At 36.9% G+C, this 26,494-nt stretch overlaps 3 protein-coding genes across 3 annotated transcripts in view; 1 reads left to right on the top strand and 2 right to left on the bottom strand.

Annotated features, from left to right (window-relative positions):
• Positions 1 to 1,505: 1,505 nt before the first annotated feature.
• On the bottom strand, positions 1,506 to 2,700 carry LOC126762355 (uncharacterized). The gene has a single exon (XM_050479068.1). It carries the CDS (start codon positions 2,552 to 2,554, stop codon positions 1,670 to 1,672), a length of 885 nt encoding a protein of 294 aa, XP_050335025.1. The 5' UTR covers positions 2,555 to 2,700; the 3' UTR covers positions 1,506 to 1,669.
• Positions 2,701 to 3,580: 880 nt separating this feature from the next.
• LOC126762363 (uncharacterized) lies at positions 3,581 to 4,703 on the bottom strand. The gene has a single exon (XM_050479078.1). It carries the CDS (start codon positions 4,592 to 4,594, stop codon positions 3,878 to 3,880), a length of 717 nt encoding a protein of 238 aa, XP_050335035.1. The 5' UTR covers positions 4,595 to 4,703; the 3' UTR covers positions 3,581 to 3,877.
• Positions 4,704 to 13,404: 8,701 nt separating this feature from the next.
• Positions 13,405 to 26,494, top strand: part of LOC126762269 (hemicentin-1) — a 545,135-nt gene continuing 532,045 nt past the window's right edge. Inside the window, exon 1 of the mRNA XM_050478899.1 lies at positions 13,405 to 13,786. The gene's annotated coding sequence lies outside the window, so the exon portion shown is untranslated. The remainder of the gene's footprint in view (positions 13,787 to 26,494) is intronic.

The raw sequence follows: 26,494 nt of genomic DNA, 5'->3' as shown, positions 1-26,494 counted from the left end.
ACGAGATTTAGAATATTTTGAATAGTCAACAACTAAACCAGTTTTTTTTTAAGTTTGAAATAACGAGATTTTTAATTTTTTGATTTATTTAAATAAATTTAAAATCGTTTAATTAAAATGGGAGACACTAGATTCAGTATTGCCACTGTAATCTAGTCAAGTTACTTCAAAGTTCGCAATTAATCTTCTTAAAATTAACTTTCGCAAAGTTGAACCAAGAACAAAAGTTTTGTGTATTATTATGAAGCAAGTTGGTTATTATTTCGATATTATTTTCCAAAGCAGGATGGGGACCAGAGGACTCTTGGCGGAACCGAAGGATCACATCGGACAGCAGAAAATGTTGTAGCGTTATTAACGTAAACCAGATCTAAAGACTTACCAAACTTGTTTGAAATATCAAAAATAATCAATAGATTTCCATGATACACACGGTAATTTGAAATCTCACATAACAATCATGGAATCAGTATTATTAGCCATGGAGAAAACATTATTTATTAAAGAAGCATGCAGCATATATACAGATAAGGGCGATTCAGGCGATAAATAAAAAAAAGTTAAGTAAATATGGCCACCATTAACGTAAATTCGAACGCACTTAAATTCAATGAAGTTTGCATGAGGAAAATCAACTTCTTCAGATGCAATTGATGAATGACACCACTTCCTAACCTGCTTAGCACCTCCTATCATGCCGAATTTCTGCGCATTATAAATGACCTAAATGATTTGTGGTTAAATTTGAGTTGGACTTTAGAAAATAATATAATGGGTTGCAGTACTTCAGACGTCACTCATCGCCGCACATAATATGCGATAGCACTTACGGAAATTAGATCTGTGAACTAAAAGTAAATCTGCATTACAGTTCAATGTATATGCTCGATTATTTGAACAAATAACAATACCAAGATCCGGATTTTTTTTTTTTACTCTCATCCCATTCTCCTTTATGTCAATAACTCATTTAATAAAACACTGTTACAACATTTGACGTTCGTTATTGGCACTTCTGATATTTACAAGTAAGAATTGTCCGAAAACTTAACAGAAAACATAAGCTTATTAAAGATTATTTCCAGCCCCCTCTCGGAATGACCATATTATATCATTGTATTATACACTCAATACATACATATCTAAAGCAACTCTCACAATTGCCCACATTAATGATGTAAATGGGCTCCCAACAGAGCAGCTGAGAGAGCAGTTGACGCTTTTTTTCAAACGATTTGAACATTTCATACCATGCTTAAAGAGTATTAATTTCAGGGACATGGGGCAAAGCGTCCACGTTTTCTGATAGTCACTCAGATCCGTGATTTTTCTGGAACCCCATTGAAAGCATGAATTTGTATCTCTAAAAAACGAGTAAGTTAAAGGCGTGTCAGTTCAGAAGCAAATGAGTTGTATAGACAAGTAAGCCAACAAATCAGTTAATTGTACTTTTATTATGACCGCCGACTGTTTTAAAATATATATTATAAATGCTTCTGAAATAAAATATTACTAAATAAAGTATATTGTTGTTATGTTAATCAAAAGAGTATAAGAATGACGACGAGAAAAGCAAAAGTCAGGCGTAAAAAATAAATTGAAATTATTTGGGTGAAATTCATGTTTCAAGAAGCATATGTCATTAGAACGTGTATGAGGATTGAATAGTTTAGCGATCCTGTCTTTGACTGATTTTTCTACACGTGCATGGCCGGGCCTGCTTAGCATTTTCATCGTTCTCCGGGCAAATGCTGACACGGGTAGTTGAAGCTCTAATGGAATAGGAAGGATCAGTATTGCATGCAAAGGCTAAGGCCTCTTCCTTAGAGATCGAGACTCTCTGTTTTGCACTTGAATTTCGCGATGGTTCCATCTCAATATCTCTATCAGTTCCCATTCCCATTTCCGTTTCACTTTGTTTTTTGCTCGAGCTTGAATACCTGGATTCTTCATTATTTACGTGTGCATTATCATTCATATCGAGAGTTTGCGGCTGTTGTGGTTGTAGCGGCGGTGGTGGTGGTTTTCGTTTCTTTCTAATACAGCAGCAAACTACTTCGTCCACAGAGCCTGGTGCCGGTGGTTCTGCATTCAATTCAGGTTCGGGTTTCCAATTCTGGGCTTCGGCCAGAGTGCAAAGTTGCCGACGCAATTGCTCGAGAATGTAATGCTGTTTGTGTCGCACTTCACCCATACTTAGGGAATCCCTTTTTATTGGCGGCATTTCGTCTTTTTCTTCGTCGGGATTAAATGCCAGATGTTCGAGTTCGAGAAGCAGATCATGGCGTTCACTAGGTTCGGCTTGAACTATTTGTCGTATGCGGAATTGCAAACGCGCAAATTGTGTGGTTAGTGTTAGGAATGCGCGTTGGAGACATGTAAACTCGCACTCCAGTCGACGGATATACTCGAGGTGATTCACACTCTCCTGATTCGGATACCAAAGATATAGTAGCTCAAACGGCTTTAGTCCGAAGTTACAGCCTTCTACGTCAGCTTGTTGAGAATCGGTCGGACTGCTACCACCCGAATTTTTGCCATCTTTGTTTTTCATTACTCTAAATAAACAACGTTATTTTCCCCTTGTTTATCTACAACAAAGAAGCAGTTAAGATCTTCTAAGTTGCCGGTCAATAACGTGGCTTAGGGTTTTTTATTGCGAAAATTAGTTGGTTTTTATGTATCGGCCAAGTATGTATAGTAAACAAACGTTTTATCCAAAAAATGAAATTTTTTTAATTTTGAATTTTGATTGAGAATAAAATTTCTCATTTTGACATCTTTTCTTAATACGTGTTTCTACACACAGTTGAAATACTTCGCAATCGATGTTGTTGTATGAGTAATTGTAGGTGATTAATTTAAATAAAATTTTCATAACTGTTATAAATTGGAGGAATAAAGAAAAACTATGGAAGTGCACCGCGTAACTCTAGCCTAGTGAACTTCCCACAAACTGTCCACATGTCAGTATAAATACAAATTTTCCAGGTCCATTTTGACCCCATAGTATCCGTGTTTGAAATACCTGTGCGAGTCTCAGAATAGCCGACGTGTGTAAGAGGGATAATTCTTTAATTAAATAAATTTTTGACGGTCGCTGGGTCACTATTGATAGCTTCACAGCGCTCTCTGCTTTTGATGTTCGATTTCTTTTCCGAAAAGAATTAAATTACCAACTGATATGAAAACAAAACGATGATTTGATTCGGCTGCGATATTACTCTGTTTACGAAAATGTACTAAATGATAATAAATTTCTCTTGCAATAGTGGCATTGTTCGGGTCGCCTTCATAGTATGATCAATACGGTAGTTTCAATATTGAGGAGAATATCAAAACTATCCTTGTTTGGATTTTTGTAACAATTATATCCGTCCAATATCCGGAAAATCCCTCCTTATATTCTTTCGAACTGAATAGCAGTTTTCAGGCATCCTGTTTTGTACTAAATTATGGTCATGCTTCATAATAATTCCAAATGGTTAAGGGACCTCAATTATAGAGCTAAAATTCACAAAAGTTATTTTAAATTCTTTATTATATGTATACAAATAATTCAATGTTTCAATATTCTATTTTTGTTTCTTTTTGCGCTACTAAATAAAAATATTTACAGTTATATAATTCTGAACTATTGCGCAGTCTAGCTCCAATACACACAAGTTAAAATTAAAACTATATATAAGTATGTGTTTACAACTAACCCCGATTATCTGCCAATACACACTCAACTGGGTTGTTCTGCTGCTGTTTGCATAGTTTCGGATTTCAACACCCCAATACTCGTATTTTTCTTGAATAAAGTCAAAATATACAGCTGTAGCCTCCTTTGGAAAAGTACACTCAGCATTCGTGCGTTTGTATATATCAAATATTATAAGCAAAGCTCTATAAGCCCTTTGCGACTGTGACTTGAACTTCTCGTGTGATGTTTGTTACTTTCACCTTCAGTTTCTCCCCACTGGTCAGCTTTATTTCTACTCGAGTCCGAGTACTCCGAATTGGCTCCACTCGTGAATGCATTATAATCCGGCTCGGAGAAATGTGTAGTATCCGATTCTGTCGCAGAACTTCTTGTGCCTCCACGGTCGTTACGGGCAGCCTGTGCATCATCACCGAATTTCAGTACATATTTGGAACTCCGCTCATCAGCCAGGGTGGCTAGTTGTTGATGGAGGTGATCGAGTATGAAATGTTGTTTGCGGCGCACATCGCCCATATCTATAGAATCACGCTGTATGTGTGGCACCTCATCGTTTCCTCCATTTGTAGTATTGGATGCTAAATTTTCAAGATCAAGTAGCATAGCATCGCGTTCAAAGGGTTCAGCGTGGACTATTTGTCGTATGCGAAATTGCAATCGTGCGAATTGTGTGGTTAGAGTAAGCACAGCGCGTTGTAGAGATGTAAACTCGGATTCCATTCGACGCACATATTCCAGCTCTTTAATACTTACTTGTTTCGGATACCAGACATAAGTCTGATCATAGGGACTTTGTTCAGGGTTGCAACAGCACATGCCGTCGGGATTGTAGTCATTATTTGAGTTTCGCTTGCTACTTTCGGAGTCCTTCTCTTCATTGACCTTCATTGTTTTCGTAAAGTGATTTTGTAGTGAAAAGTGATTGAATCCAGATAATTGTAATCAAAAAAATGTTAATTTTTATTAAATTTTGAATTTTGACTGAAAAATAAAAATATAATTTGTTATTTATAAAAATGTTAGTTACCGAATGGTTGCGATGATAGTCAAGGCTATGAATGGTATTGACAGATGACAACTTGGGTTAAATGAGCGCTCCGGGCAAATAATGCTATACTATAAGTTAGCTGTTCTTCATTTATTTGTGATCGTTTTTAACATGTTGTTACAGATAAATTTTCGGCCAAAGTCAGCTATAGGTACCGGTGTTCACATAGTCGGCACTTAGGAGTTTGAACAGTTTTGTTTCGATTTGGACAATTGATGATCATTAGACGTTTCAAAAGTACACGTTATATTACCATAAATACTTCTTCATTTGTGTACTGGAAAGTGAAATAATCAAATGGAGTTTACTATTGTGCTATATGGGAAATATGCGTGGTTGTAGTCCGATTTCGCCCATTTTCGCACTGTAACATAAAAATCTCAGAATGTTACACACAGAATTTGGATTAAATCGGTCGTTTAGGTTTCGAAACATGTGATTTCACCTAAAAAAGGCGGTGTCATGCCTAATGTTCAATTTCAACTGCGGCTCTTATAAAGCCATAACGTACCGTCTCGGTACTAGTTTTTAGCGAATGTGGCTATTTTAGCTTTCATGGTTTAGGAGATATGTACATTAAACCTTTTAGATTGCGGGACCAAACCTATTTTTTTCAATATTTTTAGCCTACAGGTACCGCTGGCTATTGCGATCCCCAATTCCAAATTACAGGTTTCTATCTTAATTTATTGCTTGGTTAAGGTATCTTTTTGGTTTTCGATTACAAACGTTTTGTGAGCGTGGCAGTGATCCGATTACAGCGATATACGTTATTGGTAACTTCTACGTATTTGCTTTTGTCAAGCCGTAGAACATTAGTAGTTTTGTTTCTTTGTTGAGCTAGCCCATCCGGGGTTTTGTCGGTTTCTGGCGATTGCCAGAGTCTCAAACTTAGGAATATGTCTTTGTAAGAAAGTTATGTCTCTGAGTCTAGAAGTTTTAAAGAGTAGAGGATAACTGCTCCCAGAAATTTTAAAGGACCTTATATTCAATTATAGGGATAAGATATGAAATAGAAATTTAACCTCTCTCCTTGGTAGGCAAGGGAAAGCTAGGATTTTTAGTCGACTTATGTAAATATTACTTTTTATTGTACTTTTGTTCAAAATAATCTGATTGAACTGATTGTTCAAAATAATCTTCCATACAATATTTTAATTCACCGTATTTTGAGTAAGTCCGGCTTGTTGCATAATGCTACCAATAGTGATATCGTATTTGACAGCTCGTGACGGCGTGGTGTGTTCAGTAAGGTTTGCAATTTCAACATGATACGCTTCATTTTGGTACAACGCTTCGAAGTTGGCCAAACTTTCTACGCAAATTCAATTTGCCAAAAATTCATAAATTCGCGTTTATCGATGTCATTTTTTTAGTGAGGCTCATTTCTTGTTAATGGCTTCGTCGACGAATAAAATTGTCGCTATTGGGGAAAGTCAAATCCTTCTGTGGTTCAGGAAACGCAATTCCAATCGCGCAATTGACCGTTTGGTGCAGATTGTTGTATGGCGACATCATCGGGCCTTATATCCTTCGAAATGAGGTTTGAACAAGGACACTTTGCGTGCGTTAATTTCAAGAAATGACGCAGTAAAATGGTCGTCAAGATCATCTGATTTAACGGGTTGATACTGTTTTCTCTGGATCTGTGTTTACGAGAATCACCAGCAACGCTCAATGAGTTAGAAGACAACATTCAGCGCATAATAGTCGACCATTTGGCCGACATTTTGTTCAAATCGTCATTTTCTTCTTTATTGGCGTAGTCACGGCATACGCGGTTATAGCCAAGCGCCAATTGAAGATTCCAAGTGTAGTCAAGTCTTTCCCCAACTCGTCATTCACAACAAGACCCATTTGCTTTGCTTTTTTGTCCAACCTGGAGAAAGAAGAACTAACGGCGCTGTTGTTATGGCCAATGATGTCGATGTCTTCGGCGTACGCCAGATGCTCTTCTTCTTAATTTGCGTAGACACCGCTTACGCGATTATAGCCGAGTTAACAACCGCGCGCCAGTCGTTTCTTCTTTTCGCTACGTGGCGCCAATTGGAGATTCCAACTGAAGTCAGGTCCTTCTCCACTTGGTCCTTCCAACGGAGTTGAGGTCTTCCTCTTCCTCTGCTTCCCCCGGCGGGTCCTGCGTCGAATACTTTCAGAGCTGGAGAGTTTTCGTCCATTCGGACAACATGACCTAGCCAGCGTAGCCGCTGTCTTTTAATTCGCTGAACTATGTCGATGTCGTCGTATATCGAATGCGATATTCGCCGTGGCCAATGCGCAAAGGACCATAAATCTTTTGCAGAATTTTTTTCTCAAAAACTCGTAACGTCGACTCATCGGTTGCTGTTATCGCCCAAGCCTCTGCACCATATAGCAGGACGGGAATTATGAGTGATTTATAGAGTTTGGTTTTTGTTTGTCGAGAGAGGACTTTGCTTCTCAATTTCCTACTCAGTCCGAAGTAGCACCTGTTGGCCAGAGTTATCCTGCGTTGGATTTCCAGACTGACATTGTTGGTGGTGTTTACGCTGGTTCCAAGATAGACGAAATTGTCTACGACTTCAAAGTTATGACTGTCAACAGTGACGTGAGTGCCAAGTCGCGAGTGCGACGACTGTTTTTTTGATGACAGGAGATATTTCGTCTTGCCCTCGTTCACTGCCAGACCCATTTGTTTCGCTTCCTTGTCCAGTCTGGCGAAAGCAGAACGTACGGCGCGGGTGTTGAGGCCGATGATATCAATATCATCGGCAGACGCCAGCAGCTGTACACTCTTATAAAAGATGGTACCTTCTCTATTTAGTTCTGCAGCTCGAACTATTTTCTCCAGAAGCAGGTTGAAGAAGTCGCACGATAGGGAATCGCCTTGTCTGAAACCTCGTTTGGTATCGAACGGCTCGGAGAGGTCCTTCCCGATTCTGACGGAGCTTTTGATGTTGCTCAACGTCAGCTTACATAGCCGTATTAGTTTTGCGGGGATACCAAATTCAGACATCGCGGCATAAAGGCAGCTCCTTTTCGTGCTGTCGAAAGCAGCTTTGAAATCGACGAAGAGTGTGTGTCGATTCTCCTTTCACGGTTCTTTTCCAAGATTTGGCGCATGGTGAATATCTGGTCGGTTGTTGATTTGCCAGGTCTAAAGCCACACTGATAAGGTCCAATCAGTTTGTTGACGGTGGGCTTTAATATTTCACACAATACGCTCGATAGAACCTTATATGCGACGTTAAGGAGGCTTATGTCACGGTAGTTGGCGCAGATTGTGGGGTCTCCTTTTTTATGGATTGGGCAGAGCACACTTAAATTCAAATCGTTGGGCGCGCTTTCGTCCTACCATATTTTACAAAGAAGCTGATGCATGCTCCTTATCAGTTCTGCGCCATCGTGTTTGAATAGCTCGGCCGGCAATCCGTCGGCCTCTGCCGCTTTGTTGTTCTTCAGGCGGGCAATTGCTATTCGAACTTCTTCATGGTCGGGTAATGGAACGTCTGCACCATCGTCATCGATTGGGGAATCGGGTTCGCCTTTTCCTGGTGTTGTGCGTTCACTGCCATGCAGCAGGCTGGAGAAATGTTCCCTCCATAATCTAAGTATGCTCTGGGCATCGGCGACTAGATCACCTTTGGGGGTTCTACAAGAGTACGCTCCGGTCTTGAAACCTTCTGTAAGCCGCCGCATTTTGTCGTAGAAGTTTCGAGCATTACCCTTGTCGGCCAGCTTATCAAGCGCTCCGTACTCACGCATTTCGGCCTCTTTCTTCTTCTGTCTGCAAATGCCTCTCGCTTCCCTCTTCAACTCTCGGAATCTATCCCATTCCGCACGTGTTGTGGTCGATCGTAACGTTGCGAGGTAGGCAGTCTGTTTTCTCTCCGCTGCGACACGGTACTCCTCGTCGTACCAGCTGTTCTTTTGCACTTTCCGAAAACCAATGGTTTCGGTTGCAGCTGTACGTAAGGAGTTTGAAATGCCGTCCCACAGTTCCCTTATACCGAGTTGTTGACGAGTGCTCTCAAAGAGCAGGAGTGCAAGCCGAGTAGAAAATCGTTCGGCTGACTGTTGTGATTGCAGATGCTCTACACTCTTATTTAATATTGTACTTTCTCGATTAAGCTCTGAATCTCGAATTGGTTTCTCCAGCAGCAGGTTGAAAAAGTAACACGATAAGAATTCTCCTTATAAGAAACTTCTTTTGGTTCGAACAGCTCCCTTTCCCGATCCTGACGAAGTTTTTAGTGTTGTTGAACGTCAGCTTACCCAGCCTTATTAGCTTTGCGGGGATACTACGTTGAGACATAGCGGCATAAAGGCAGCTCTTTTTCGTGCTGTCAAAACCAGCTTTAAAATCGACGAAGTGGTGGTGTGTGTTGATTCTCTTTTCACGTGTCTTTTCCAAGATTTGGCGCATGGTGAACGGTATGTTGATTTTCCAGGCCTAAAGCCATACTGATAAGGTCCAATCAGTTTGTTGACGGGGGCTTTAATCTTTCATATAATACGCTCGATAGAACCTTATATGTGATGTTTAGGAGACTTATCCCACGGTAGTTGCCGCAGATTGTGGTGTCTCCATTTTTGTGGATTGTCAGTGCACATTTAAATTCCAATCGTTGCGCATGCTTTCGTCCGACCATATTTTACAAAGAAGCTGCTGCATGCTTCTTATTAGTTCTCCGTTGCTGTATTTGAATAGCTCGGCCGTTAGTCCATCGCCTCCGTCGCTTTGTTATTCTTCAGATGGGTAATTGCTATTCGAACTTCTTACATCGTCATCGATATGAAATCGGGTTCATCATCTCCTGGTGTTATGTTACCCCTGCTAGCCAGCTTGTCTAGCTCTTCGTACTCATGCATTTGGGCCTCTCTTTTTTTTTGTCTGAAAATGCGTCTATTGGCAGCGACGCCGCACTCCTCATCGTACCAGCTTTTCTTTTGCATTTTCCGAAAACCAATGGTCGTTTGCAGCTGTACGCAAGGAACTTGAAATGTCGTTTCACAGTTCAATTATACCGAGTTGGTGGCGAACGCTCTCAGAGGGCATTAGTGCAAGACGATTAGAAAATCGTTCACCTGCCTGTCGTGGTTGGAGCTTCTCGACGTCGAACCTTCCTTGTGTTTGTTGAAGTGCGTTTTTTATTACATAGAGGCAGGTGCGTACCTTTGCTGCAACAAGATAGTGGTCCGAGTCGATGTGAGGACATCGGAGCGTACGCACGTTTAAAACGGAGATGTGTCTTCCGTCTATCACAACAAAGATACCTTCTTTGCCAATGCTATGGTGTAAAGTCTCCAAGCACGATTTTGACATAGTGGAGGGGCAGCTCCCAGGTGCGCCCATAGATACGTTCCAAAAGCTCATAGATGGCATCGTTGGGGCGTGGACGCAAATCAGCGATGTGTAGAAGAACTTCGCTTTAATGCGGATTGTGGCTAGACGTTCATCTATCGGGGTGAACGCCAGGCGATGGCGTCTCTCTCCCACCACGAATCCCACACCGAATGTGCGGTACTTAATGGTGCCAATGTAGTAAATGCCACAAGGACCTACTCGCCTCAGTCCTTGTCCCGTTCATCGCACTTTTTGGACGACGGTGATGTGAGCCTTTATTTTTACGAAGACATCAACTAGCTGGGCAGCGGCAACTTCCAAATTAACGGGTCGGACATTCCAGGTGCAGGCTCTTAAAACGTAATCCTTAATATATTTGCACTGGTCGTCATCAAAAGGGGGTCTCTCAACCGATTTCTTTGTGATCCTATTATTTGTGGTGTTTTTGTACGTACCGGGTCCCAAACCCAGCATACAACTCTGGGGAGTGATGATTTGCCTTCTCACTCGCCTTTAACGGATGTTTTTTGGCTACCCAGAGAATATTTGGTCTAAGATCAGAACTCGTGAACTGTTTGGGCCTTATATAAAAGAATCGTTTCTGACCACTCTAAAGTGAATGGCGAGTTCCTTCCTTACTTACGTGAACTTCTACACATGGCTCCAAATATTGTTCGCATCAGAAAAATTTGTTAGTTTTATTTTTGGCCGTCAAAACCGCGCATCTCTTTTGGAATGGAATCCCCAAATTGCCAGAAAGATATAACTTTACATTTGGGTACGTCATATTTTAATAGCCGTGTAAGAGCGAAAAAAAAAAACAGTCTCAAAGAAATGAAAAATAAGGTCAGAGGAATACCTTAAAGACGTAGTTTGGAAGTAAAATTGTCAAAACAAACATCTGGCTACTCGGAGACATAAAAGTAGTCCATGGTTTCGCGTTTTCTTAAATATCCTGCAGCGCAGTTCACATTGTATTTTCACATACAGTGGTCTCGCAGACAAAAGGCAAATACAAACCAAGCATAAAGTACACACTAACATTCTCAAGCAATTTGTACAGTCATGTGCCCGCATGTGGCAAGGCAAAGCAGCATTTAGTAAATTTGTGTGGCATTCAAGGCGCCGGCCGGCATGTTAAGGTAGGTTCGTACAAAACGCTATGCCACAAGACTCTCTTGCCCCACAATTCAAATGCTTTGTTCAACAGTGGCATTCCTCCACACGCCAAAATATGTGCGGTTGTGCATTGCATTTGACATTTAAAACGTCAGTGCTCGCGTTATTGTCGGTCAATAAATGGAGCAGCACAAAACGTGATTGTCGTGTGCGACCTGCTATCAGTGGGAGCGCTGGAAGTTAAAGTGAGCATTGGAAATTATGGCAAAATGTTTTGGCTTAGAGTTTGAGCATAAAATGAATGGTAAGATAAGAATAAAAATGGGTGGAATAGAAACAGGAGATTAATATTTTTTCAAAGAGCATGCTGTAGATGTAAGAGAAATCCTGCTTACAGAATGTTTCGCGGTGCAGAGACTGTAAAAATGAATTAGTTTTGTATTTCTGGGCATAAAAACAATATATTTAAAACAAAAAAGATAATTGCTTCAAAATTCAGAGCTTTGTGTTTGCATTGGTACTAGCGCATTATAATGATATATGTATTCCTATTTAGATTGAAGATGAAATTTTCAGATTTTTAATAAGGAAAATACCATTTTATAGTACTCATTGAGGGAAACCAACTGTTATGGTACATATTCCATCTAGTAATGGCTTATCAATTTAATCAACTATTATTACTACTATTTATTGATGGTGGGAGTCGAAGAATCATAATTCCATGTTAATTCCTATACTGGCTAAAACTTTGAGGGTTGATTGCTGTGTTTTCGGGCGTTTTGGACGATTTTCAGATATTAATGTGCTTTACCCCATGTTAAGAAATATTTTGGATAACTATTACAAATGTCATACCAGAGAAATCATGTCTCTTGTACTATCCGTACAGGGTCCGTAACGACTTTCTGCTAAGAGACTTTAAGACGTTACTTATCCTTAGCCATTTATTAATGAATTTTCCTATAAATCTAAGCTCATTCCATTATAATTAAATCATTTGCTAAAAAACCCTAGATGTGATTACAGTTGGAAGAAATATAATAGAGGGATAATCGAAGCATTAGGTGAATCCATCGCACAGTTCAGTTAACAGGCAAAAGTAAATGCATAAGCTTTTAAAATATTTTACAATTTAAATAAATCAGAAATGTAACGGTTTTCATAAAAAAAAACAAACACTATACACTCTTTAGTGCACTAATGAGTAAAAGCTTGCTTTCCAAAGCTTTTAAAGCCGACGCTCTGAGACTGTGGTTGGGAGAGAGTAATTTTTCGCTCTCAGATTATTTGCTCTACGCCTGGAGAGGATGAAATTGTTTCATTCCTTTCGCTGTAGTATTGCCATAATCGGTTGCCATATAAAGTTCTACCGAAAACGAAAACCACAGATGCAATTACGTTGTTTTGCTTCGAGAGCAGCTGATTTGCACACATACGAGTACGTACATATAAACAAGTCAGTAAGGCAAATTTCTTTACAATTACATTGAAGCGCTAGTGTCTCTGGAATTTAATTGTGTTCCTGTTTGGATGTATGTGTTTGGATATTTGGACCGATATACCTTATAGGACCTTACGAGCCAGGGAATACTTTAATGTTTGCCTAGATCTAGGCGTAAATCAGTGTCGTGAATTTCACTGGCTGTGCGGTGTTAAAACTTGCATTTGTATTTCCGTTCTATTTTCACTGTCTCAGCTCCTGCATTCCCAGAGGTTTACTAATCGTTTCACTTCACTACACAGTCGGGTCACTTTGGGTTGGTGCTTCAATCTCAGCCTGTCCTATTTGCTTAAGCATCGTACGAGTCCCCGAGCGCGGACTGAATGAAATGCAACAAACACCGCGTTACAGGAACCCAACTACAGCTACCGCTTCTCCACCTCTGCAAAGAGTGTTTTGGCTGTCTAACGGTAACGGAACGTCGCACTACAACAACAACTCTGCAATGCGTAGTAGTCGGGCCGTACGCGATGCGTTTTGCAACAGTGAACAAATAGTAGAAATGTTTGGCAAAAGCTCAATGTATCGGTCCACATACGACTCGTTGTCGGCACGAGCTACTGACTTTGTTGGTAGGCGGCTGGGCGGCAATGCAATTTTCGCACCGACGACGAAGCGCAGCAGTAACAGCGGCATCAGGCACTAATATTACTGATGCTTGGCGGTGTCCCGACTAGTTTTGTGCAGTTTCAGTTTCTGTTTCAGTTGCGAATAAACGACTCGAGCGTTCAGGTGTGTCGAGAAACGCAGCGCTAGCGTTCGCCTTTCGTTGCTTTCGGTTCAACCAAAACTAACAAAAAGTTGTTGTGCAAATTTCCAAATCGGTGGCTGCTAGCACCGTTGCGACGTCTAGTGCTAAGCGGCTAACTAATGTGCGATCTTTAAATTACATTTGGTTAATACTACATATTCGGGCGCGCCAAACACAATCGAACTTTCGTGCAAATCCAAACGTAGTGAAAGTAGTGAGCGGTCAAGTCAAAGCGGCGCTCGGAAAGTGCACGCATTCTCTGCCGTTTGATTAAAAGCTTTATGAAATTTGTAAAATAAAATATTGTACTGCATTGGCGAAGTGGCGAAAAGGTGCGATTGCATTGCCAACCGAGCGCTCAGGTTTTAGCTTTGCATATAGTAATGTAAATTTTGCGTGAAAATATTTATGCAAATGAAATTTTGGTTTATGCGAAGCGTAAAGTGTGCCTGAGTTTCACAGTCATTGAGTGTTCAGGTGATTATGTTTCACATGAGGTTGATTGTTTACGTTTTCCTGAACGCCTAGCATGTTGGCATTATCAGTGAACTTATTGTAGAAATATTTGTAGGTTTTCGTATCGATGCCAAGAGGACCTGAGGAACGCAGGATAAAAAGGAGGGAAGAGTAATGAATGCGAAATCTAGGAAAAATTTCATTATTTCATCATTTTGTATCACTTAAAGTTCATCACTATGAGTTTCATAACTGAAGAGCGAGCTCTCAGCGAGGAACTACACTTTTAGCAAGTGAAGTTTTTCTGCTTTAAGATTATGTATCTGAAATCACATTAAAAATATAATATCGGTGCGTAATATTATAAAAAATTTGTTTGATAAATTCAGTGAACAAGGAGTATTCAAAGTATTTATTTTCATGCCTCAAACTATACACCAATGACGGAGTGAATAGACCGAGACGTGAACTTACAATTAATGCAACTAGCGCCACAGATATTTTTAATTTTCAAATTAATTAAACTTTCATAATTTTAAGTTTTAATAAAAGAAATGCATTAAAAAAACTAATGATACTTAATATTAATTTGTAAAAAGCTTTTGGGTAATTACTTTATTTTAACACACTTTTTGAAGACCCACCTGCTTGTTTGTGTTTTCCTACTTCGAAAAATATTAAAATTTAATATGGTGCGCATAAAAGTATGTAACAGCTGCTGTCCATAATTTTAGAGGTGCTTAGTTTTCGAAGCAGTTCCTGCACTTTTTAGTCAGAAAAGTTAAAACTCGAGTAAAGATGTCGCAGCTACTTTGAAAAATAATAATAAAGAACAGCCCAGGTAGATTTCTTAAAGTCGTGGTGTTTCTTGAATATAATTGCATACTTTAAGACTTTTTGTTTAGTTTCCTCTTTTTCATAAAATGAAAGTTTTTCAATTACTTAACATACATATTTTTTTCCTTTAAAAGTCTGGCAATTTGTATGCAGAAATCTTTAACCGATCAATGGATTTAGGCAACACTTGATACAAACCCAAGTTACTAGAAAAAAGTTTTTATATAGAGCAATTGATGTTGAAGGTTTTTTTCATTTCTGTAGTTATAGCTGAAGCGATTTAACACATCTATAAGTTGATGTTTTTGGAGTTAGTCAAACTTTGTACATCTTTATAAAGTTGTATTACAATTATATAAAGTATGTAGTTCTTAGGTGCGCTAATAGTGAGACAATTCGTTGGCAATTCAAATTTATTTTTATATTGTACTTTCTGGAAAATAATAATTATGTCACTTGAAATATTTTAGATTAAAAAATTTTCTGTATATATAAAGTATTAATTAGACGAAGAGGTAAATCTATTTAATAACAAAACTCTATGTAATAGCGGAGAGGACTATCTAATTCTTTCTCGAACTAACGCTAATATAAACGAGATCATATCAGAATTTGTTGTTGGAGCAAGTTTTACGTTTGGATTTTAAGTTCTTAAATACGTTTTTTAATGTCTGTTATAAACAATTTAAGGGAACAATTAAGACGATACGTAGAAATTATAGATATTCGGAACATACATTAATTTTAATGATTGTTTTTTACTTAAAAGAGTTTTTACTGAAACGCAATCTTAACAAGCGTGATAAAAAATATTGGGATATGTTGGTGATATTCTGTCGCCGACAGACGTAGGAGTTTCTCACAGTGTAGTCGAAAAGCAAGCTTTAATTATAAGAGTAATATAAACTTAACTACTGTGACTGTGTGACTAAAATGAAGAATTTATAAACTGCACATGCATAAATATCAACAAATCTGCGAAATTTCTAAGTGTATTTTTTAATGTGTTGGAGTGAGCGTTGGTGTTATTGCAGGTATAAATTCCGAATGAAATATGAAGGTAAGTGTCATAAAATATTTAAAATTTATTATTTTATATTTAGTTAAACAACTAATTGAGAATAAATCATAAATAATAATTATAAAAAATAATGTATTTCAAAAATATATAATATATATAATATATAATAAAAATAAATCAATTTTTGATATTCGCGTATTTTCAGTTTTGAAATTTTTTTCAAATATGATAAACTGTATGTCTCGGCAAACTTTATACCTTCTAATTAAGCTTAAAACCAACTGGTCCGACCGTTGTTGACATGCTCCTCCATTTAATATTAGCACTTTCTTTGGAGTATTTGCGATGTACTTGAATGTCCTTCCAGATTAGTCCTTTATGTAAATTTTTGTAATATTTAGAAGTTTTTGCTATTCGGCGGTGAGACAAAGTCAACAAATTTTCACAAGCGCTGCATCCCTTTGTTTCATTTAGATGACATTGCTTTGGAAAATGTTTCAAATTAATTTAAAAAATGTTTGCTAATATTAAATGTGGCTTTCTTTTCATATTCATATACTCGTATCTCTGCTTCACAGCATTCGCAAATTACTTTTTTGGTTAAGGGTACAAGTATGTCTAGTTACTTTTGTATTAAAACTTGATAAAACTTGTCTAATACTATAACGAAAATTGAAAAAAAAACGAGTACTTGCAATGTGTCTTATTTGTAGTAAACTGGTGTGGTTAAGGCGCTTATGACCTTGTAAGTACGATTAACGGCAGTTTCAACAGAAAGAAAGAGCTGTGGCCGGAAAATAATTGCTAGCAAATGTTAACTAGTCAAACGACTTTTCAAATAATCAATTTATAGCAATTTAGTTTATAATTTAATTGTTTTATACTATTTTCTCATCTTCATTGAAAAAGAAAAAAAATATTGTTAGCCTTTCATGACCAATTTTGCCATGGTATATATAATACATTGGTGGGAATTACTTTGAACGCGAATAATTTTATAAAAGATATTTTGCGTTTTATTTGCAATTTATATGTAGTCTCGTTTATGGTGAAAGCTTGCATCAGTGTTTTCTATTGTAAGCTATTGTAAGCTTTGATATATCGTTCATTGAGTAGCCAAAAAATATAATTTCGTGAAAACAGTGTCGACAAAGAAGTGTTCAAAACATTGTAGAACCAAGTGACTAATATAAATAATAAATACAAAATTAGAAATAATAAACAAGTAAAGAGTTTTTTATAATGAATACGTAAAGTTGCGTCCTGTATCTAGCAAAGGCCAAGGTATCTAACCAGGCTACCAAGGACTTTCAAGTTTTTACCAATTAATATTTACTTCATAACTAACACGCATCAGTCCTCAAATATTTCTTAACTGCTGTCGGGCATGAGAGGGTTAAAAAATCGTTACGCTCATAAACATACGGAGCACTTAAGCTTAATTATAACGTGTAAGAACCGTTATTCCACTAGCAAATTTTAGTAATTTAAACTATTTCACAATGTATGTATATCGATTAATTAAATTCTTTGGGTGGAATAAATTTGACTAGGATAAGATATTAACTTTTTAATGAAATTTAAAAAACTAGAATCACATGTTAAAGACGAAATGTAAATAGAATAGTATGCCAAGCCATAAACTAAATATAAACTTTTTAATACAAATTTACAAATAAATTTAAAATAGCACTTGGAAAAAGTTAACACACTCGGCTTTGTAATATTAGACCGACTGCTGTTTATTCGATTTTTGTTATATTTTTCACATTTCCATTATCTTTATTTACACAACTCCCTGCCGCCCGAACAAGCGAATTCAATGTCAGCCGGTGATAAAAGAAACTTTTCACCATAGGAAAAGAATAACAAGATGTAATACAATGCGGAGGAAACACGCACACACACAAGCACACGCAAAATCAACGACCCATTTAAGTTTTAATATCAACTTTCTAATGATTTTTTTCATTTTCTGCTTTTGTGCAAGTAGATGTTGTCCCCTCCACCCCATGCGGCTATGAGGCAGAAGTATTTGTGATTTATTTTTATTTTCCGAAATCAAAGATCAATAGTATCGTCGGTTGCGGGGCATCCAGCAGCGCAAACGTGTCGAAAATAGCGCAAATGTAAACGCGGCGAACTTGCTCAGCGGGCCACGTCGACACTCTGGGGCATTTGCTTTGTGCCTCCATTTCGACACCTTTGTTTTCGGTTCGGATAGGTCGGGGTTGAAACCTTTTAATTTTCTTTTCACTTCGCTTTGTGGCGCAGGTTGGGATTCATAATATTTTTGCAACTTTTTTCAAAATTTCAGTTTTAGCTTGTGTTTTGTTTTTTTGCTGTTATATTTGTATGTTTATCAATACGTCATACTTAGTAGGAGAACAATGTTTGTGTTTAATAAAATGTTGTAATAAACCCGAAGTTTTCATGGCTATTAAACAAATGGATGAGTGTAAGTGGAACACCATTTCAACAAAACACAAAACAAAGTCATAACATGATTACTTTTAATATCATTATTAATGGTTCAATCTAATACTGGATAATTTGCACAGCAAAAAAAAATATTATTCAAATTATAAATGTGCGTTTGTGGCCCTGAGAGAATCTGACTTAACGACAACTAACTTTTAATTTGTAGTGGATATAAACCTACAATTGACCCAGGCTAGGATTTGTCGTCTGTAGATACTCGTTTACCACCTAGCCTAGCTGCAGAAATAATTTCTACTATTCGATTAGAGCCCAGGTCAACAGTATTTTATAGAGTTTTAAATAAAAATTTAGGTGGCTTAGTTTCATTAATCGGCAATTGACAAACTTTCGTTCGTAGAGCAGGTATTATGCTGCAATTCTCTTGGTACATCATCTACCCATTTCTCGTACTTTCATGTCTTCCGCAAGTAAGTATTTTGTGATCGTTACATTTTGTTGATTTTATTAACATTTTGTTTTTCTTTTCCTCAGTTTTTACATTTTCTTAACCTGAATGTGACTCCTGAAATCGAGTCTCTTGTTGAAATTCTCTTTCTCGTAAGACGTATACAAAAGTATACAACACATTTTTTACAAATAATACATTAATAACATATAATTCAAATATTTCAAGAATATGCTGCTACTTTATGAGAATGACTCTGTGTCGGCGAGGTTCCACTAAACCATATACCAATATACTTGTTGGTATAATAATACTATATAAGATTACTTTATACATCAATTAATATACAGTTAGAATATTTTTCTGTCATTTCATTTGAAATACTTTCCCGTTACAAATTTCTATTGTCGCTTAATATTTTTTTTTTATGTTAACTACATTTTATTTGCAATCTATTTCAGTAAATAATAAGCAAATTTGATAACAAAACCATAATTTGACTTATATTTTTGGTCTCCCATGAGATCAAAAATAATATACAATATAACAATATGTTCTAAATACAAATGTTTATATAAAAATTTAATTATACATTTAATTTCGTAGTAACATATATAATTCAACATTTACTTAATTCCTAAATGGGAGATCTAGAACATGATGTCTTTTAATTCTAATAGTTTCATTACTATCATCTAATAACATGACTGCCAAAGGATTGTCATAATAACTTATCCTGTGAAAATATGCTGGACTAAATCTTTTAATTTCATCTTTAACAAAAGGTATATTCAGATCTGAATGAATGGCTTTATTTGTTATGAACCAAGGCGCGTTTGTAATTAATCTTAGAGTTTTCGATTGGTATCTTTGTAGAATTTCAATATTTGAATTACAAGCAGTGCCCCAAAGTTGCACACCGTATGTCCATATAGGTTTTAATATAGATTTATATAATAGTAATTTATTTTCAAGATATAACTGCGATGTATGCCCAAGTAGCCAATAAAGTTGTTTGGTTTTTATTTTTAATTGTTTATTTTTGGCTTGAATGTGCTGTCTCCAAGTTAATCGTTAGTCCAAGTGCATGCCGAGGTATTTAACGCAATCACTTTTAGGAATAGTATTACCATTTAAAAGCAAAGGAGGGCAGTCGCTTCGCCTTAATGTAAATAAAACGTGTACGGATTTACTCACGTTTGCTTTAATTTTCCAGCAATCTAACCAAGTCTGAATCTTGTTCAATTCTCTTTGCACTAAATTAGTTGCTTCAATTGGCGACAGGCTTGACGACAATAGAGCAGTGTCATCAGCATAAGTAGCAATTAATACATTTTCAGTTTCTGGAATGTCAGATGTAAAGATGGTGTATAGTACAGGGCCAAGAACGCTTCCCTGTGGAACTCCTGCATTAATGCATTTTATGTCAGACGTATCGTCATTTATCTTTACATAAAACGACCTGCTTGTTAAATAGGACCTGAGAATTAGATATACTTGAGAGGAGAATACTTTTTTTAATTTGTATAGTAGACCATGATGCCAAACTTTATCAAATGCTTGTTGTATGTCTAAAAACGCAGCTGAACAATATTCTTTACGTTCTAAAGCATCAATAATGTGATTAATTACACGATGGCATTGTTCGGGAGTACCATGATATCGACGAAACCCAAATTGGTGTTCAGGTATCACCTTATTCTCTTTTAGTACTGGCAATAATCTGCGCAAATATTTTTCAAATATTTTGGAGAATAAAGACAACAAACTGATTGGTCTGTATGAAGTGATTTCGTTCTCAGATTTAGCTGGTTTAGGCACCATCACAATTTCAGCACATTTCCACTGGGTAGGGAAACGGTTAAGTCTTAAAATAGAATTAAATATAAGTGTTAGCAACATAATTCCTTTTTTAGGTAAGCATTTAGCTACTTTGGCATCAATTTTGTCATATCCTGGGGCTTTCTTGTTGGACAATTTCTCTATTTCAGTACGTATTTCAGCGGGTGTAATATGCTTCAGTGGTAAAGACATTTGACATGCTATGTCAAGGAATTCCAATATTTCAGCATCATTGTTCCTGCCACTGTCAAAAGGAGAGAAAGTTGTTTCAAGGTATTTACTAAATGCATTTGCTTTACTTTTATCTGTTCCACACCAAACGTTGTTACTGTCTTTGATAGGTACATTTCTTTTTTTAGGCCGTTTTATGTATTTTGTAGCATTCCGTATCCTATGGTCTTCATTATTTCTATAATTTAAACTCGCAATATATTCGGATATCGATTTATTTTTGAAATCAGCTAATTCTTCTTTCAGCTCCTTTGTGGCTTTGTTTAGAATAATTTTGTCAGTTGGATTTCTGCTGGTTTGCCATTTTTTTCGTAAACGTCTTTTATTCTGTATTAATGCTCTAATTTCTGTAGACACATGAAATGAGTTGTGAGGCGAGAATTCATTCCTCTTTTGGGGAGTAGATGCAAAAGCAGCTTCATGAATTAAGTTTGTAAAACCTTCAACTGTAACATCCAGTTCAGCTGAAGTTTTAATAGAGGTGTTCTTCTGAGCTAACCGCATCTAAAAGCTGAGTTGGGATACCTTTATATACAGCAAAATCTAAGAGGTCAGGAATCAGGTTGGCTCACCGCTTGACAGAGTTTTTAAATTATTCTTTATAATGCATTTGTAAAGCTCTCTACCCTTTGGGTTTAGAATACGTGAGCCCCACCAGGGATGCTTAGCATTGCAATCTCCTCCTACAAAAAATCTTGGACCGAGACCACTAAAGAAGCTTTCGTACTCAGAAGCTGATATATTGTGTCTTGGTGGTGAGCACAAAGCATAAATATACATATACATCATTATTGTTGGTTTTAACTTTTATTCCAGCAGCTTGTATTGAAAGTGTCTGAATTGGTTCAAGAGCAACATAATTGATAGAAGTTTTAATTAAAACAGCACAACCAGCATGAGTCCTGTTACTGGGATGATTTGAAGTGACTATATCATAATTTTTAATTCGTAAAAACGTTTTATTTGTGAAATGTGTTTCTGACACTAGCATAATGTCAATATAATTCTCATTTAAAAATATTTCAATTTCTTGAGCGTGACGGGATAAGCCATTGGCATTCCATATTGCTAATCATAACTTATTAATAAGTAGAGACATCATGTTAAGTAGAGTGTTTGTTAATTCTATTTGTTTTGTAGTTTGATAATTTTTCTCATTTTTGGCAATCGGTGTGTGGCTTGTGGCGCTGTCTTAATGGAATCCCATATTGTCTAAGGCTTTATCATCCAATTCGGGCCAAAAATATTCGGTTATCATTGAGCGGTAACGATTCCCATTCACAGTAAAGTGGCGGTCTTGATCATCACGGAAGAAGTACGTCCAAATGACACCGCCGGCCCACAAACAGCACCAAACTGTATTTTTTTCGGGATGAAATACTGATTTATAAATTACGTTTGGATTGCTGCCAGACCAATAACGCACATTTTGCTTTTTGAAGAAGTTTTCAGCCAAAACAAACGAGTTTCGAGAACGATATGAGAGATTGTTTTTATTTGGGTCTTCCTCAATTGATGTGGCTTGTGGCAGCTGTCTTCTGGACACTACGGGATATTGTTATTTATCATCACTGGCACAAAAATATTTGTTATCATTGCGATTCCCATTCACAGTAAAGTGGCGGTCTTGATCATCACGGAAGAAGTACGTCCAAATGACACCGCCGGCCCACAAACAGCACCAAACCGTATTTTTTTCGGGATGAAATACTGACTTATAAATAACGTTTGGATTGCTGCCAGACCAATAACGCACATTTTGCTTATTGACGAAGCCATTCAGCCAGAAACGAGCCTCGAGAACGACGTATGAGAGATTGATTTGGGTCTTTCCATCAATTCATGAAATGGCAAATATTACTAAACAGAATTTATTTGTCACTGGCAAAGAACAATTTGTACTGTGGAAAAAAGTCTGTCGTTTAAAGTCCCTATTGAAAACCTCTATTAAAGGGTTCATTTCTAGATTCCCTACTTTTTTTTAAGAAACACAGAAACTTCAAAATTAATTGGGAAATTTATTATCATACGAGAGAACATTGTTTGGTTTTATTTTTGAAGATTATCTCTTTTAAATGTTGGTCGCGCCTTCGCCCCAGTTGACTCGTTCGAACATTTCGACTGGTGACTGTCGAATGCCATGCATGACGTTTTGCTCTAAGGTCTGAATCGGTGCAATATTATCTGCATAGACCTCAAACTTTACATTTTCCCACATAAAAATTCTTACGGTGTGATATAACAACATCCATGCGGCCAATCGACTGAACCCTGCTCACCTAAGGGTTCTCTCAATAAATCCATTGATTGAAGCGATGTGCAGGAAGTGGCGCCGTCTTGTATAAACCAAATGTCGCCTAGATCACGAGCTTAAATTTAAGGTATCAAATAGTCGTTTATCATGACGCGATAATAGTCGCCATTGACGGCATCATTTTTGAAGAAATATGAACCGATGATTCCACAAGCGCACAAACCTCACCAAACCGTTTTTTTTTCTGAATGAAAAGGCAGCTCTTGAATCTTTTCAGGTTGCTATTCGTCCCAAAAATGATATGGGCCTCATTGCTGAATTAAGTCAGTTCTTCTTGAAACTTCCAAGAGCTCATAGAGCGAAGCGATGTCGCTTGTGAAGGTTGAGCGGCTTTAGTTCTTGAACAAGCTGTATTTTGTACGCTTTCAATTCTCTCGACGTAAAATGCGCCAAGTTGTTCCTTACGTCAGTCCGAATCGCTGTGAACGGGCCGAATCGACCTTACTCCTTGTACACTTTCAGCTACGGCTGCTATATTTTTTTCACTGCGTGCTGGACGTCGACTATTCGGTCGATTATTATCTAATAATGAATGCTGGGTCTCAAAGTGGTTGATGGTGTTGCGAATAGTACATTCAGTAGGTCGATTATATTGACTATAAGTTGGGCGATGGCAAGCAATTAATAAAGCGATAGGTATGCCAATAAGTGATAATAATCGAAATATTTGTTTGTTGGATCCCGTCAGATTTACTTTTAATATTATTAATTATTTTCTAAGATTTCGAGCTTCTTATTTCATTTCGCTCTACTCAAATCTGTGAAGAATGTGAAGGTTTCGACTTATTGCCGCAATGTGCAGAATGTAGGAAGGTTCTTTCAGTAATTTCTTTATCGTTAAGTTTTATAAAATATGTTTATTTCGAAATTGAATGAAGTTGAATATTTGAAGTTTTTCGAAATGCAAAATATGTAGCAGAAGAAGTGGCTTTAAATGCTATACTCCAGAAAATCTTCTGGAAAAAACATATTTCAACAATAATCATGTGTGTGTGCAAATATAAAGAAAAAACGTGAGAGATTTCTACACAAATTGGAAAAGTGCAAAAGTGGAAAAGAATGCAATGCACTTAAATTGAATAGGAAAATGGCTTAAAGCTATTTCACTCCGTAACGGTGAACAACACACATGCAAAAGCCGAGCCGATAAATTTGCAAGCGCACGCTCATTCTTTTCCTCAAATATTCATACAAACATATGTACTTATTCGAACGTGCGGCACAGCGTAAGACTCCTATGGACTTATTTACCGTTTACATTTCTTTACAGTCAGTTATTTATATTTGCACGAACACTTGGCGAAATTGATGTAGTCACAGCTTGAAACTTTATGTGATATATTTATGTAAGAAATTAAAATTAAATGGAAATTATATAGTAGTTTTTTATATTTGCTAATTATTTACTAAAAATTATCTAATTCCAAATGAAGCGTAAGATTTGATACTTTACACCTTCTGACGAAAATACTCTTATGTCGAAACCGCCGATAGTGTATCACTCCAGCATATCGGAATCAAGTCCTTGTATGTCAAAGTTTCTTATTTGTTGAAATATCTTCCCAAATTTAGGCTCGAAATATTGCCCAAATCACTAGAGAAAATAACTTCCATTCAAACTGATCAAAACTAAGTTTTTACATGAAATCTTTTGTAATTTTGAATGGTATTATAGCTTCGGTGCAAACGAAGCTACCGTTTTTTCTTGTTGGAATCTAAGTTTTAGAATTTTTTTTAGAAATTATACTATCCATCATATGCTAATTATAGAGAGATACGCTTATTTTGGTTTATAAAATAATACACAAAACTTATCAACTTGAAATATAAAACTGGTATACGTGCATGCTAATTATTTTACTTCAAATCTGCCAAAAAATAATTGTTATTTTTAACAATATTACGAGGTGTCAATAAGAAAGAAAAGTCATTCATACCCAGTAGAGTAGTTAATATGAATAGTGAGAGTATACTTTTTTTGGATATGTCAAAAAACTTTTATCAATTTTATGGAATACTAATTTTTGGGGCAAAACATAATTTGTAAATATATGTATATAATTAAAAAAAATAATATTACTTTGCTTTCATTGATATAATTTTATCTGCATTTAGTTTCGTAGACTAATTAATTTATGAATATACAAGATGCGTTCCAAAGTAAACAGGACTTAAAAAAAACAGAAAAAATGGTTTTTCGGCAAAATCAATTTATTTTATATAAAATAGTCTCCTTCTGTTTCAATGCAGCTTTTTGCACGGTCCAAAAGCATGTCGAACGAGTGTTTCAACTCGTTGGCCAGTATGGCGGTGCAAGCCTGTTGAATGGTCCCTACGTCTGCATAACGCTTTCCTTTCGTGGGCAAATGCATTTTTCCGAAAAGAACGAAGTCGCACGGTGTCATATCAGGTGAATACGGGTAATGGTTAATGGTTAAAATGTGGTTTTTGGTCAAATAATCGACCTTCGAATGTAGGATTCTGAGCAGTTTTTGGTCGTCAGTCAATTTATGCGGAACAAACCGTGCACACACCTTTCGTAAGCCCAAATGTTCGGTCAAAATGCGATAAATCGATGTTTTGGAGACATTCAATTCTATTTCCATGAATTTCAAGTACAGTTTCGATGGAATTTCCGGTGATCACGGATTTTGATTGGCCCACATGTTGATAGTCATTTATGTCCTCACGACCACTTTGAAAATGTTGAAATCACTCGTGCACTCTGCTACGGGATAGGCAATCATCGCCATAAACTTTTTTCATCAATTGAAACGTTTCGGTAAAAGTTTTACCAATTTGAAAACAAAATTTAATGTTGGCTCTTTGTTCGAAGCTCACACCGATAACACACACATACTGACACTTAGAACGCAATAACTTCACTTCTAATCTATGAAATGTCATGAAATTCTCACTGGAAAGTCGATAAAGATAGCAGATTCTAACGCACCAGTGGACATTTACATATATGGCTCCACCAGGGGCGCTAGATTCAAAAAGTCCTGTTTACTTTGGGAAGCTCCTTGTATATCTCAGATAGGCTCTACCTAGCTTAGCAAAGCTGATTCGGAATATAGTAATCAATTTTCATCATATATAGCCTAAGCTATCCGCAGTGCATTTAAAAAGAATGCCACTATAAAAGTCTAAAAAATTTCTTCAAATGTTATAATCGCATTGCTTAAAAAAATAATTTGGAAACTTAAATTAACTGTAGAAATACTATTTTTATAACGCGTTTGCTTTGACGATTGATCTTTCAATTTTCTTTCCGTTTTCTTGTGAAGTGAGATCTGGATGATGGTCAGATTTGGAGGATGCGGTAGAAGCAATTCAAAAACGGAAGCAGTTTGAAGACCAATGCATTTAATTTGCTATTGTTTACCCTGGGCTGTAACCGGTGAATTAGTTCGATGGGATTTCGTATGAAACTCTTTTGCCTAGGGCTT

Source organism: Bactrocera neohumeralis, chromosome 6, assembly GCF_024586455.1.
Source record: "Bactrocera neohumeralis isolate Rockhampton chromosome 6, APGP_CSIRO_Bneo_wtdbg2-racon-allhic-juicebox.fasta_v2, whole genome shotgun sequence".
Lineage (NCBI taxonomy): Eukaryota > Metazoa > Arthropoda > Insecta > Diptera > Tephritidae > Bactrocera > Bactrocera neohumeralis.
This window is presented reverse-complemented; position numbering and strand designations above follow the sequence as displayed.